The sequence below is a fragment of the Polyodon spathula genome, chromosome 1, assembly GCF_017654505.1.
Source record: "Polyodon spathula isolate WHYD16114869_AA chromosome 1, ASM1765450v1, whole genome shotgun sequence".
Classification (NCBI taxonomy): Eukaryota; Metazoa; Chordata; class Actinopteri; order Acipenseriformes; family Polyodontidae; genus Polyodon; species Polyodon spathula.
Window position 1 is genome coordinate 108,135,100 of NC_054534.1, and position 14,859 is coordinate 108,149,958.

A 14,859-nucleotide genomic window follows, 5' to 3' on the forward strand; every position below is an offset into this window, starting at 1 on the left:
AATTGCTGGATAAGTGGTTCTCTAGACAAAATTAAAACTCAAAAGTATGACATATAGAGGGTGTTTATGTATGCTTGTCGGAGACATGATAAAAAATAGCTTAGTACCGATTTAAGAAATAAAACATGAGAAGCAGGTTGACAGCTTCAGAGACATAAAAACAGAAATACAAACCAGCTTACATCAGTTCTGTTCTCTTGTACTGTTCATTGCTATTCCCTGTTGGTAGAAATAAACAGTTGTGTTCAAGTTGATCCTCTGTAGACCATCTGCATTTGAAGTGAGTGGACAAACTGAACACCCCTTGAGTTTAGGATCCCTTGCCCCCTGACCCCCCCCCCCATTACTCTGCGTAATAAAGGTTTTATTGTAGGCGATTATGTTATATGTGTCAAACAGAAAACATGTAAATGGACAGTAGCAGCTTAACAGTTAGTAGTGGGTTCCCACATCACAGGTAAGTCATTGATTTCCAACATAACTGTCTCCAGAATGTTAAACAACATTTGTATACAAAAACAGCCAGTCTGTTACCCTGCAAAAATGAATACTCATATAGTAAGTACCATCTCACAGTAGCGTTTTCATATTTTGACGTTACCATTTTGATAACATGTCAAAATATAGAAAGGCTACTACTGTGGTATAATTCTACCAATAAGAACCTCACATTACTGTAGCTGCTCTTGTCTTACCTTTTCCCCTCAGTACAGAAACACTGCAATGTCACTGCGTTTCACCTGGTATGGGTGGTTACAAAGCAGTGCCAAAGCGTCTTCATGCATGAGCTAAGGAATCACTTCAACATTCACTCACACCTTTGTTCAACCGTGAAACAGGCAGAAACTTTACCTGCACAGACAATTGTTTAACAAAAAGTGACCAAGTGTCAAAGTTCTGGGCACAAGGCGTTCATGTGTACCCAGGTGGAGCTTTAAGATAACTCTTACAAAGACACTGTAAGGTGAACGATTGTGAATTTGTGTATGGTGAAGGCTAAACAGAATTCAACAAGCATTTTTAATACTTCTCCAGGTGCACTCACAAATCTTTACTGTAATCACCATGACCTACAGCCACAGTATTGGATTTTTGATATTAAAAATGAAAAGAACATATGCATATACAAAAATGATCAGGCAGACAAAACTGTTTCAAGAAGCAAAGCTTCTATCCAGATGAGTCCGGGGATAAATAAAGGAACTTACCCAAGTATGGGACATGAGTAGTTCCAAAGAAACAAGTGCGTGCACACGCCAGGGGTCCTTTAGGGGCCACACATTGTACAAGCTGGGCATTGGAGAAAATGGCGCATTATTACAAAAGTGCAAGTGGGAGTGGAAGAATTTTCGTAGTGTAAATAAAAGTTATTAGAAATGCGAGTGAGTCAGCAAAAACAAAGCACCTCCGGGGACATAATCTAAAGGGAATGTTGTATCAAATCGAACTGCTTGTAAAACAGATAAACAAATAAGAGAATATAATATATTGTCAGAAAATGAGTCATCTGTGTGATTTGGGCTCTGTTCACAGGTTTGGTAGTCAGAAATCAGTTTTACCATGTGCTTGGCAGCGGTGCCTCCAATCCCGCTGTTCCGAACCTGGTGCCCCTTTGATGGAAAGGTGAAGCAGTAAGAGTTCAGGTACTCTCTTGTGGAGTGGCATCCAAAAAGCACAAACGGCTGTTGGCTTTTACTGAAAGAACAAGCCCCCAAAAACTTAAACCAGGTTGTAAGAGAGAGAGAAAGAAAGAAAGAAAGAAAGAAAGAAAGAAAGAAAGAAAGAAAGGAGGGGAGGAGGGGAGGGTTCAGTGCATACCTTTTGTCAGCAGTGTGGCTGGAAATCAGTCCATGAATACAATAACTGCGAAAGGGCTGAAGAAAACAAGGACATTTGGCACCTGTTTTTAAAAAGCTGTCATCAAGAAAAGTTTTCAAAGTAGGTCTAAATAGTAATTTAAAAACTCTAACACAAAAAACAAAAGACCAGTGGATAAAGTGAAAAAGCTACATACAAACAGCCTTGTGCACACACATAAAACAGACTGAATGCACAAATGCTCATACATACACATGTATTTAAACATGCATATTCATACATGCATGTGCTTACGTAATGCAGATTTTAGCATGTGTTCCAACATGAATAAACATACATTCATTAGACCAAGCTCCTTGCTTTGTGCCTTTTTTGACTTACCTCCCCAGCCTGTGCCTCAGACAGCTCCATGATGTAAGAATGGCTGTCAATGTCAAAGTTGGAGTAGACGCTGGCCCACTGTTTCTCAAATGTCACCAAGTCCTGAAATCACAAACAGGAAGTAAAACTAATTTTATTTCTCTTTGAGGCACACTCTGAAAGAGTGAAGTGTATACTGGTGACAAAAACAAGATCTTTAAAAATGGACCCTGTAACTGGCACATTAGCTTGTATGATGGCAAAGTAGAACTGTCAAGGTTATGTTTATTTAGTGAGAATATCCATGACCTTGACTGGCTGTGCCATTATTCCTTTCCTTATTATGTGGTTTTTCCAAGTTACGGGATAAGAATGATATGAACAATGAATGTATATTTACAGTGTCTAAGAACCCTTGAGTAACATACACCTTCTCAGCCAGGACACAACACCATATTACAAATGGACTGCCCTATAAGGATTGTAAATTACTTTAAAAGAAACTCAACAACATTCAATTTAAAGGCTTGTGGAATTCAAGACAAATTTCTCCTGGAGGCTAAAAATAAAGCAAATAAAGCTTCAGACGCTGAGATTAAAGGATTCAGAGCTCTGAAGGGTTCTGCTGAAAATGGGGGATTTGTATGTAATTTTCAGAGGGCTTCATAGCTTCCTTCCCGTTAGTCTTATTAGAGTGGTCATTGAACAGTGCCTTGCTATGTTTAGAACTGCTGATGAACACACTTTACAGTGGCTATAATTATGAAGTGCTTTTGTCCTGGGGGTGGTCTTAAAGGGAGATTTTACTGTAAATGTAAAGGGTGAGCTGTGTACAGGAGCCTCCATTATATCCTCAGCGGTGCAAAACAAGAACAAAGCGTACTCCAAACAGCAGCTGTGTTACCTCTGTGAGCAGGATCTCCAAGGCAACAGGGTCCATCATACTGTAAGACTGCCAGAGCTTCTCGCTCACGTCAATCAGCTGAAAAACAAAGCACAAAAAGATCTTACCACATCAAATATAAGCAACATGTCTACATTTCAAACACATTCTCAAAATTACATTATTTTAGGTGTAGTTCCGAAGGCCTTACTGCCCTTTAAACAATCCAGGGTCATTACTCTCAAGCGATCACACTTTACAACAGGTATTAGATATGAAAAAACAAATGATGGGAAAAAGTACTGGGTATTACAGGAGCGGACTGAATATACTTTTTTTTTTTAAATACGGCAATATTTATAAGGCAGAATTAATCTTTTATTCCAAATCGAAAGCACTGCTTACATTTACTCAGATGATTTCTATTCGGTTCAGTCTTTTAAAAGTGGTTGTAATATGCACAAACATTTTAATTGAAAAGTGTCAATGCAAGTTTCCCGTAGAGAAGCCAGTGTTGCTGTTTGGGCCGGCAGTGATGCAATCACACTGACAAACCTCCCATCAAAGGGACTGTATAGGGTGGATAGCCAATTTGACTATTCAGTACCTTGTGCTTCATGGTAAAAAAGCCGCCTGCTCCGATTCCTTCAAGACCAAAGGCCTGGATGATAGGCCACTTCTCTACAACAAAGATGTCGAACTTCTGAACGTGCCCTGAAAGTCAACACATTCCTACTGTAACAACTCTTTAGAAACCATTCTGCAGGGGTAGACACGGGTAGAAAGAGCTGGTTTTTAAACCACATGCCTCGTTTTAGTAATGATCGCAAGGATTTCGGTGGTTCTGTATAGCAGCTTTTAGGAGTCTTTTCAGATGCCACCCCCTTGGTTAAAATAGGACATTTGTAAGTCTGGCAGCTGCTGGCCAAAATAAATGGGAAGTCAGAAAAAAGGCAGAGGGTCCCCTTACGCTCCCAGCAGCAGTTGAATCTTATTTGGACTGACACCACTTTTCATATTATTATTATTATTATTATTATTATTATTATTATTACAGTGAAGTCCGTTTATAAGAATCACCTCTGTCCCGGGTGTTTTGATTCTTATAAGCGTTGATTCTTAAAAGTGGAACGATAGGATTAATGTGGTGCAGAATCAAACTTAGTAATGAGAATGATAAGAGCTTGTTCCCTGGCTGCAGTGTGACAGGTTGACCACTAGATGTCACGAGTGCCCGCATGTATGCACACCCACGAAACATTCACAGCAACCTTAATGAATTATGAGATAATAGTCAATTGGTTAACTGATTGTTAAAGTTAATGACACCTTGTGACAGAAACACAATGACTCTTGGTTGTAGATCCCCCTCCCGACCTGTGAGGGCGCTAAGCAGCAAGGAGTTATTTTAACGGGCTGGCCTGACAGATCTTTTCCCGGGTCGAGAAGTCAGTCAGTCTGGATGAAGGTGAGACTCCGTTGCCAGAATGTATTAACCCGGAAGGAAAACGATGTAGCAGCCGTAGATTGTAAAGACAGCTGCAATCGTTTATCAAGGAGTCATGCGTGACAGCATATAAAGGGGCGGGGAATCGTAATCTGTTCCTTCGCTTTGGTTATGAAATATAACCCGGAAGGACCCGTGCAGTAAATTGTGAAATATCATGAGTGTTTGTTTGTCTTGTCTATAATTGTTACTTGTGTGTTCATAGATGGCTAACACGTTCCGGAGCTGTAGCTAAAGACCAGCATTGAACCCGGAGCAGCACTTCACTATCTGTCACTCTTTAAATTGTATCACCCACCACAAGCACTATAGCACGCACCCAGGACTGCTGACCATGTTTGTATATTGTGGGAGAGATACCTGTGTTTATTGTTTGGGACTGCAACCCGTTTGTTTGGGACAAATAACCCTGTGCATTACACATTGCTGCGTATTCCCGGGGATCATTGTCTGGTCACCAGACCTGGATTATAAAGAAATAAAGATACCCTTTTCCATACCAGATTACAAATCTCTGTCTGTTTTATTCCTGCACTGCATCACCTCTGCACCTGTACATAATCAGCAGCCACTTTGCCACACACATCGATAAAAATGGCTTAGCCGACAGCTTTGTGATGGGGGTATAGAGGCATAAGGAAGCAGATTCAACAAAATCCAAAACTCGAGTAAGAGATCTAGTGTTTGTTCCACACAAAGTACTGTTAGTTAGTGCTCCAGCTGAGAGCTAGGTTTATTTTGTTTATTTTATTAGCTGCTATTTCGCCACCGAAGTGTAAGAAAAATAACACCAACACCGGTTTAAAAATGTAGATGTCATAACATAAAAATGGGCCATAAAGTAAATCTGTATCAAGTGTTTTCTTTGACAAACATAAATAATTGTGCTGTAATTGCTGTTGTGTTTGAGTGTTGTGTCTGGAACTGTGATCTGTATCCGGTGTTACAGTGTGTGCCTGTACCGTGGGAGCTGTAGGGAATTCCAATGCAGCTGCAGTCCTGAACCGTGTCCACAAAGCTGGAGATTTTGAACTCCTCTGCAGCCTCCTCATCTTCATACTGCACAGATACAGAGGAATGAATCAAAGTAATATCACCTGCTAAACAACTACAACTCAACAGCAGCACAGCAGATGCACCCACCCACCCCCACACACATACAGTACAGTACAAACTCACCTCAGTCTTTGTCATACAGTGCAAGTGTAGGTTTCTCCAGTGGCCAATATAAGGCAGCAGGTAGCTGTAATTTACAGGGTTGCAGTACAGGTGGACTCTCTCTGACTTTATCAATAGTATCACATCTGTTAGGAATAAATACAGATATATTCAATTTTACCAAGTACTGTGTCAGGCCAAATAAAGTCTCACTATTGTTATTGCTATCAACAGGTAATTCAGTGTGTTAATTATACTGCACTTCAATTCCATTTCCATTTCTCATTGTATTAATTTCCCCAATTCTGATTTTGACTTCCCCACTAACATCACAGTAATAAACAGTCTCTTATAATGTAGTAGGCACAGGACTTTCAAAAAAACAGTGTTATTGTATCAAACTCATGGTATAGTAATGACAGCTTTAGTAGCAAGTGATTTTCAAACTAAATGTGTTAATTAAATCAATCCGTTAATGCTTTGAAATTCAGTCAATTAGGTCATTAACAAAATAATTTCTCATTAAAAAGCTTAACTGTCGCAGGTCATGTACATCCCTTCCTGTCTCAGCAACTCGATAACGGAAACTCGATAATCAAAATGCATGTTAACGAGATTAAGAAATGAACGGAAGCATAATTCGCTGTTCTGGAAACTACTAGCCTACAGGGAGACGGCTCTCCCACCAGCAGGTAGAAGCCAGATGGAAATAAAAAAAATTATGAGAATATCTATTTTGTGTATAATTTGTAAACTTCATTTTAAATTGTGCATTTTGTTATGCAGAATGTACATTTATTTAGAACACTTCACATATAAAATGCTGACTTACGACTATCTGGCGTGTGGTAAAAATCAAACGGCAGGGATAAAAAATTAATAATAATAATAATAATAATAATAATAATAATAATAATAATAATAATTAAACCGACAACTTTTGCCATAGCTTACTAATGTGAATCTTTAAATGTTTTTTTTGGTTAAAAAGATATAAAGATAATATATATATATATAATATATAGTATAGTATATATATATATATATATATATATATCTATCTATAGATAGATTATAGATATATATATATATATATATATATAGTATATATATATATATATATATATATATATATATATATATATATATTATATATCTATATATATTATATTATATATATATATATATATATATATATATATATAGTCTATATATATATACACTATATTATTGATACACACACACACACACACACACACACACACACACACACACACACATCCTATCTATGTATATTGGTTGGAATTTATTTTGTTTAGGGCTGCACCGATAAGATTTTCTTGGCCGATATCGACAGCCGATGGTTATCTACCCATAGCAGCCAATACTGATAATAACAGACAGTGCAAGTAAACTACTAGAACAAGACATAGGGTCTATCGTTAAACTATACATTTTAAATAATTACAGAATCTACTATCATGTATTATGTACTTTCCACTGTATATCATGTATAATGCATTTCTCTGTATTTGTAGTATTATGGATTTTCTTGTATTTACTGCATCTTGTAAAGCTCTTTGTGATGGTGCTCCACTATGAAAGGCGCTATTATTATATCGTGTGCTGGACAGCAATGTATACATTTGTTTTACAACATAGTCACAGAAAAAAAAAAAAAAAAAAAAACACTTTGCATTTGTACTAGTAAAAACACTTCTGTAGAAAAAAATATATAATGTGACATTTTTTATAGCCACTTGATGTCAAACGTTGCATATTATAACTTATAAAAATTAGCCTACGCAATGTCAACTACAACAACGTTTGTTAAATTCTTATTTTAAGCATACGCTGCTTAAAAATGCAGCCCAACTTAAATTGTTCACTTAATCAAAAACAAAAAGATGTCATGAAAATATCTGGTTACAAAATTCTGCCAAACTTGAATCAGTTACTAAACAAGACGGCACGGTAATCAATTCCAGCTTAAAAACGCTGCCTAATGCACCCGCGACCAATGCAGAGTATGTTAAACAAACATGACAAAAGGTAATTCCCACATTTAGACAGCTCACAACTCCTTGGAAATTAGGGAGATTGTTGTGGTTTCTGCTGTAGTCTTTAAAAAGTGCATTTCAGCGAAACTGCTTGCGTTCAAGGCTTTGATCAAGCTGCGGAGGAAGAGCTGAGGAGACGGCAAGCTGCCAAAGAGAGACAGAGCAGAGACATCGCAGACGCAGCTTTGGAACTAAAGCGCAGCGATGCTGCATTTGAACAATAATTTTTCTTACGAATAATAAATACCCCTATATTTATTACAGTTTTATCAGCCTGAAACTAAACTACAAAGCATTACCTAGGGTGAATGTTAGTCTGGTAACTGTATAGGCTACATGTACTCTAAACTATAAAATAATAATAATAATAATAATAATAATAATAATAATAATAATAATAATAATAATAATAATAAATGTTATTTAGAATTCAACCTATTTTTTTTTAAGCTTCAGAATAACATTCTACTCCCAGTTCATCGTTGGATTTAATGCAGCATCAAGTCTGTTCTGCACACAACTCGCTGTCTTATTATGGTTGTCTTCAGATATTAAAAAAAAAAAAAATATCCAAAGACTGCTATTTTGAGACGTATTTACTGCATTTTGGTCGCACGTCACACAGCACTGGGAAAATGAGTCTCAATGTTCTTGTGTCATTACTAAGCGCGCCTGACCAAACGTTATATTCTGTGCTGGAAGAAATTCAAGCATGAACATCGTTGTACATTATCAGCTAAATAACAACTGCCGATAGATGACTGTGTTTTTCCCCCTTAAATCGGTGATAATTTTCTTATGTTGACATCTAATTTTGTATGTATTTTACTATGTACAGTTGTAGGCTATAAATAAATACGTTAGAAGTGCCATTGGTGTAGGTAGTTTTTAGCTATGTTATACATGCATACCATGTATGTAACACTTCATTATATATTTACTAAACTTTTAAAATTACGATAGAACTCCCTCCTTTTCCAAGTACAAATTAACTCCTGATACACTATGACAGCTAACACGGATTTGCTTTTAAATTCCCATGCAAACAAAAGAAATAGTCGCAGAAGCCCTGCTCGTTACGATATTAACTTTACTTCGTAAATCAACATCATTTTGAAAATCACATTAGGGCAAGTATTTAATAACTAAATAGGCATAATGACCGCTTGACAATGCCAACATCAATGCTACCTACCGATTTCCTGATTAACAATGGAGTTATCAATTACCACTTTCTGAAAATCCTGCCCTAGGGTCTTCTCACTCTTTCCAAAAGAGCATCTTATATTTTGTTAAAGAAGGGTGCCATCTAGTGGCCTAATAATGAAAACACATACAGCTAACCTGACATTTATATAGGCCATTTGAAATAAAGGTCTGGTTTCATTTGATTAAAAATTATCTTGGTAACATTAATGAGTCCAAATAGAATGACCTTTACTATTAGTGTGGATAAAAATGTCCATGGCTAGGGACTGCTGGCATAGCTATTCATGGAAACAATCATTCCAGGTAAAAGTAACACCCAGCATGTCTCACTCTTTGAGAAGAAGAGACTTGTCTGGTAACTGTATAATGACCTTGTATATTTGAACTTGTTTGTTGTGTAAGGATGTCAATGATGTGCATTGATGTCTTGTAACTCCATTGTTATTGTTACTGCATATCATTTTAACTTTTTTTAAACTCTTAAATAGTTTCTGACAAAGAACTTGACAAATTCTCTAAACCTGCCCCTGACAAGACTCCTGCTTTACTGAAATTAAGACAACGCATTCTTTTAAAACAATACAATGAATGTGTCAATGAACCATGCTGTGCATACCATCTAGCACCTCCTCTGGGAACTCTGTCCTCTCCAGGTCCATGTTCCTGGGACTGTACAATCCAAAGAGCAGGTAGTTAGCCAGCTCGATGCAGCCCGCATTGTACCTGCTGTCAATCCCTGCAATAAAGAGAGACAGGCATTACACCAGTGCTGATATTTAATGGAACGCACTGTTACCCATTACCATATCAAGACTAATCAACACGATGCAAAAAGTAAAACACATCTTTCGAACTGTTGGGGCAAGTTGGTATAGATGTCAGCTTTTCAACATAAGAATACTTTTCTTATGAAGCTCTGACAGTACAAAGTTATTCCAGAGCTTCTTAAGGAATGTTCTGTATGGAACTCGAAGCTGCCATCTTCCACAATGGTTCTGAAATAGACTGAACCTTCTATTTTTACATGGGATTTCACTTGTGAAAACAAACAGGTTTGTCAGTGTTGTGTGATACACTGCCAGGACCGACTCTGTGGTTTAGACGCTCATTAGCGGTGTGCAAGGTTGTCGATTTGCGCTGCAGATTTGTTACATTAGTGACACACAAATCCCACTACATGAAGATGTATCAGTGTTCTGTGGAAAGGCTTACCAAGAATACAGAGGATCCCATCTGGTTTGGACTTGCTGTTGTCGCCCAGGACTGACTGAACCTGACGAAGACGGGAACAGCTAGAAAAGAAGAGGAAAAAACAACACAAGGTAAAGAAGTGCTACAATTACTCAATTGTAAAAAAACAACAGGACCGCAGAAATCGCCAGCAGGCTCTACATTCCTCAAACCTAGATACTGATCAAAGTGACATCTCCAATATTTCCTGAGATTACTCCTCAGCCATAAAAGGTAAGGACATGATTCTAAATCCAAGCTTCGGGTTTTACTTTTCAAATGCAGCTGTTAATTTAAAAAAAAAAAAAAAAAGCCTTTGGTCAGCAAGAGACATCAAATATTATTTCAGAATAATGGGAATTTCAGCTCAAGAAAACTGAAGGTCAGTGGGTGGCCAGTGTCCTCACTGCCCAGCAAGTTGCCCTTTCACACCCAGGAGTTTGACATAGGACAGTGGGGAGATACTGGGCTTGATAGGTTTCTGCTTGTGGACCTCTGTAATGTACTGAGGATAAACAGAAACAATACTCAACGTCCTGTAGGATCCTCAGTTAATACTGGCAAGAGGACAGAGCAATGACTCACTCTGCATACCGTACGGCCCCTGCATTTACAAGATGAGCTACCCATCTCCAGATTTAACAATTAACAAAAATAAAAGAGTGTCAAGTATGCTTCTTGGAAGCTACAGAGACTGTAAAAGGAAAACATAGAGGAAGTTTGATTTGAGATCATCCAAGCCTGTGCACATCCTCTTGGCTTTTGACAGAATAATGACATAATTCTACATATCAGTACGAACAAAAAAGGAACAACAACAAAACGTGAAGATTTCAATCAACCAGGGAAGAAGAACTGAAAAACTGCTGTCTAGCCAAACACTGACCCACAGCTCTTCTGAAAATCCAGACAAAATCCGAAAATACTCAACTGGCATTCTGGCCTCATTCCAATCTAACTCAATATCACATTAGCAATGTCTAGGGAGTTGGGTGAGAAGGCTGTGGAGAGGATGTCTCTTTGTAATGTGCGCAGGAGTAGTTGTAGTGAGGTGATGCCGTACTCCCAACATCCTGAGTAGCTCATTATGAAGTAACTAAAACAGCAATAATGATGCATAATCAAACAACCAATTAAATCTGAATGCAGAGTGTAAAGATACGATACTGTAAAATAATATTGCAAGGATGTTATTTTAGATGTCATAACAGGGAGACCTGGGGATTGAAAACAGCAAGAGCAAATAGCCATTGATTTTCCCCATCACTGATAAAGGGTTATGCCTTAGACTGGTTTAAATAATTAATAACACAAATAAATATGTTTGGATGTTATAAAAAAAATTAATTTTTTAAAAATAAAGCACACAAGCTGGTTTTACAGCAAAAACCGGGTAATGCAAGCAAAACAGGATTGTAAATTAAAGAAACATTTATGAGATTTTCACTGTTAGTAAATTTACATTGTAACAGTGATATTCACGGTACATTTACTGTATGTACAGTGCCCTTCAGGGAGTTCCAGAGAAGCAGAATGCATACATAACATTAAAAGTACAGTAAAATGCAAGACGCAAGTCCGTGTTGCGCAGTACTGAGAGATTAGACTAGGTTTACCAACACTGCTGCAATCTTTGTAGTACTTCACTTTTAATATACACATGTACTTAAATTATTTAAACCTCAAAACAGAAAGTGTTCCATGTGGTAGTAAGTCACAGTCAGTCTACACCACATAAAGCAACAATGCAGATAGAAGGTTCTGAAAAGGAAACACCATCCAAGCAAAGCATCACTGGGGGCATAACCTTGAGGGGTCCCACAGTACAGGATTCTCTAAATGCACAGCATGGGTCACACATTCTTATGAATTGCAGCACTGTGATCAGTTACACTGTACAGTACAATTACATGTGTTTGGATTCAACTAAAAGTAACTCATTTAACAAGGTGCCAGGAGGACAGCATTCTTCAGGAAGCTCAGACCTAAAGCAATAATCCTTGGTCTGCACCTCTGATCCACAGCTGATATACTGACACCAAAGTCTGTAATTCATGATCTTCAATCTGGAATGGGTGACTTTTATCTTATCAGTCTGTCACAAAGAACACAACAAACAGATGGCGGCTGATCTAGTGTGGGCACACAGACTGTACTGGGAACTGCCTGTCTCTCAGTATAACTGTGACTCTCCTAACACGAGTGTCAGAGAATCGATTGGAAGGCTCAAAGGATTGGAGGGTGTACCCTGTTTTGATTTCAGATTTTTTCATGGGGTTGTTTTAACCCTAAATTCAATTTGTGAAATACAGTACTTTCAGACAAGCGATAAAATCACTAGAGCTTTTATAAAACAGAATTTTAAAGACACCACAGTACCATGCGAAGGTCACTGCCAAAAAGCCTTATATTTTCCTCTACGATACCCATGATCAATTGAATGTAGAATCAAAGCACACTGTACTATTGTGTACCAAGTATTAAACCATTATCTCAAAGCATCAGATCTTTGTCATCCAGAAACAAACAAATCAGCCATCTTAGAGTGTAGGGCACTTTAGCTGTTGACCAAAACACTGTAAATATGAAGCTGGCATCTGAAAAACTTCATGTGACAATAGCATTGAAATTGCTATGGTTGATTTACTACAAGATTTAAAATGCACACTCCCCTATTTGGGTGATTAATAAAATGTACTATATGAAGCTGAAATCTGGTTTAACAACTAAAGTTGTGGGTATTGGTGAAGCCTAGTAAAGCTACACTGGAGTGGCTAAGCAACAAAAAAGTAAATGTCCTTGAGTGGCCCAGTCAGAGCCCCGACCTAAATCCAATAGAAAATGTGTGGCATGACTTGAAGATTGCTGTCCATCAACACTCCCCAAGGAACTTGGCAGAGCTTCAACAGTTTTATAAAGAAGAATGGTGAAATATTGCCAAATCTAGGTGTGCAAAGTTGGTAGAGACCTATCCCAACAGACTCACAGCTGTAACTGCTGCCAAAGGTGCTTCCACCAAGTATTAACTCAGGGGGGTGGAGACTTATCCAATTATGATCTTTCAGTTTTGTACTTTTAATACATAATTTTTTTCTTAATAAAAACTTTTTTTTCCCCCTTAATGTGTAGCATGGTGTGTAGCTAAGTGGGGAAAAAAATATTCATTTAAATGCATAAACTCTGAGGCACTGACACAACAAAGGTGAAAAAAGTTCAAGGGGGTGTAGACTTTCTATAGGCACTGTGCACATACATGCATACATGTATATTGTGGCTTGCGGTTACCGTTCATGACAAATTACAAGTTTACTGATTGCAATTACTGTATTATGGTTCAATGTATAAACAACAGAGGTTATTATTCTGACAAATGACATTAGTATTGCAACAAATCAAAGGCAGAAACTAAAAGCTAAGCGTGCACAAGTCTGTGAATGAAAACACAACCACAAGACGCCTCCTTCGTTCTGCTCTGATGTTTTAGTTTCAGGTATTCATCCTCCAACACAAGCAACAAGCAACAAAAAACAACACAAACAAATGAAAACGATGCCCTGGACTCACACACACACACACACACACACACACACACACACACATTATAGTCATCAAAGCTAGAAAAACATGTTGGGGTGATGAAAATAAACAAACAAACAAATAAATAAATAAATAAACAACATGTATTAATATCTGCGAACTGCACACACAACAAATCGATGTTCAAAAAATCACACACTGAAATCAATTAAAAAATACAACTCTAACATTACAGAGCGTACATGTAATGCCTGCGCAACTACTTTCCATAGTGCTGGTTTATTTTATTTTATTGTGGTCGTCCATTCATCGACCAATACTGCAGTAAAAAACTAAAACGATTTAAAGACTACTGAAATACCTATACGTGATCTAAACAGTAACTCAAATTATTTATAAAGAGGGGGTCGAGTACATGTTTAACGTTAAAAAAACAACACTACAATTGCACTGCGTTTCACTGAATCCCAACTGTCAAGAAATAAATAAACATGAAAAAATAACACAGTAACCGCCGGCCTCCATTCCATCTCCACGATTCAACTGCAGTAACTGTAAAACGCTTTACCTGACAGCGGGGCTCAAGGACTGGTATTTCATGTTCTTCCTCTGCACCGATGCCATATTCACAGTATATCTATTCAAAATAATACCGGTAAAAACAAATCTCAAACGCCGATACTCCCATCTGACAGTTCTTGAAAGATTGAGGGGCGATCTGAGCAGTGTGGCAACAGATTGAACCACGCAGTTGATACAAGGGAGTTATACCAAATTATATATTTTCATCTGACATATTTTTTCGCAAACTGTGCTCTTAAAACACCAATTTGTGGATCTTATAACAAATACATATTTAAATTCAACATTTTTTAAACGTAAAATGCATTTTAAGATTGTGTAGTGTTGTTTTGTAATTGTTTATGGGTTTGTGCACCCCTTCAAATCGTGGTGTTAGCGTCCTAACGCATTGTTTGACAACAGTCGCAGCAACACACGGTTGATTTTATGGTTTAGGAAAATGTTTTAGTCAGGTAAAGTGCTTGGGACAGCTGGTTTTTTGGGAGGCGTGGGGTAGGAGAAGCTCTGATAAGCAC

At 37.7% G+C, this 14,859-nt stretch overlaps 1 protein-coding gene across 1 annotated transcript in view; it reads right to left on the minus strand.

Annotated features, from left to right (window-relative positions):
* The window catches only part of LOC121312757 (uncharacterized protein C20orf194-like), a 39,278-nt gene extending 24,804 nt beyond the window's left edge, over nucleotides 1–14,474 (minus strand). The window contains 12 exon segments of the mRNA XM_041244529.1: nucleotides 183–219; nucleotides 1,209–1,290; nucleotides 1,560–1,695; nucleotides 1,819–1,874; nucleotides 2,200–2,301; nucleotides 3,083–3,160; nucleotides 3,669–3,775; nucleotides 5,531–5,627; nucleotides 5,748–5,872; nucleotides 9,612–9,731; nucleotides 10,208–10,287; nucleotides 14,331–14,474. Coding sequence (XP_041100463.1) covers nucleotides 183–219; nucleotides 1,209–1,290; nucleotides 1,560–1,695; nucleotides 1,819–1,874; nucleotides 2,200–2,301; nucleotides 3,083–3,160; nucleotides 3,669–3,775; nucleotides 5,531–5,627; nucleotides 5,748–5,872; nucleotides 9,612–9,731; nucleotides 10,208–10,287; nucleotides 14,331–14,386 — 1,076 coding nt within the window. The 5' untranslated portion in view covers nucleotides 14,387–14,474.
* Nucleotides 14,475–14,859: the final 385 nt, after the last annotated feature.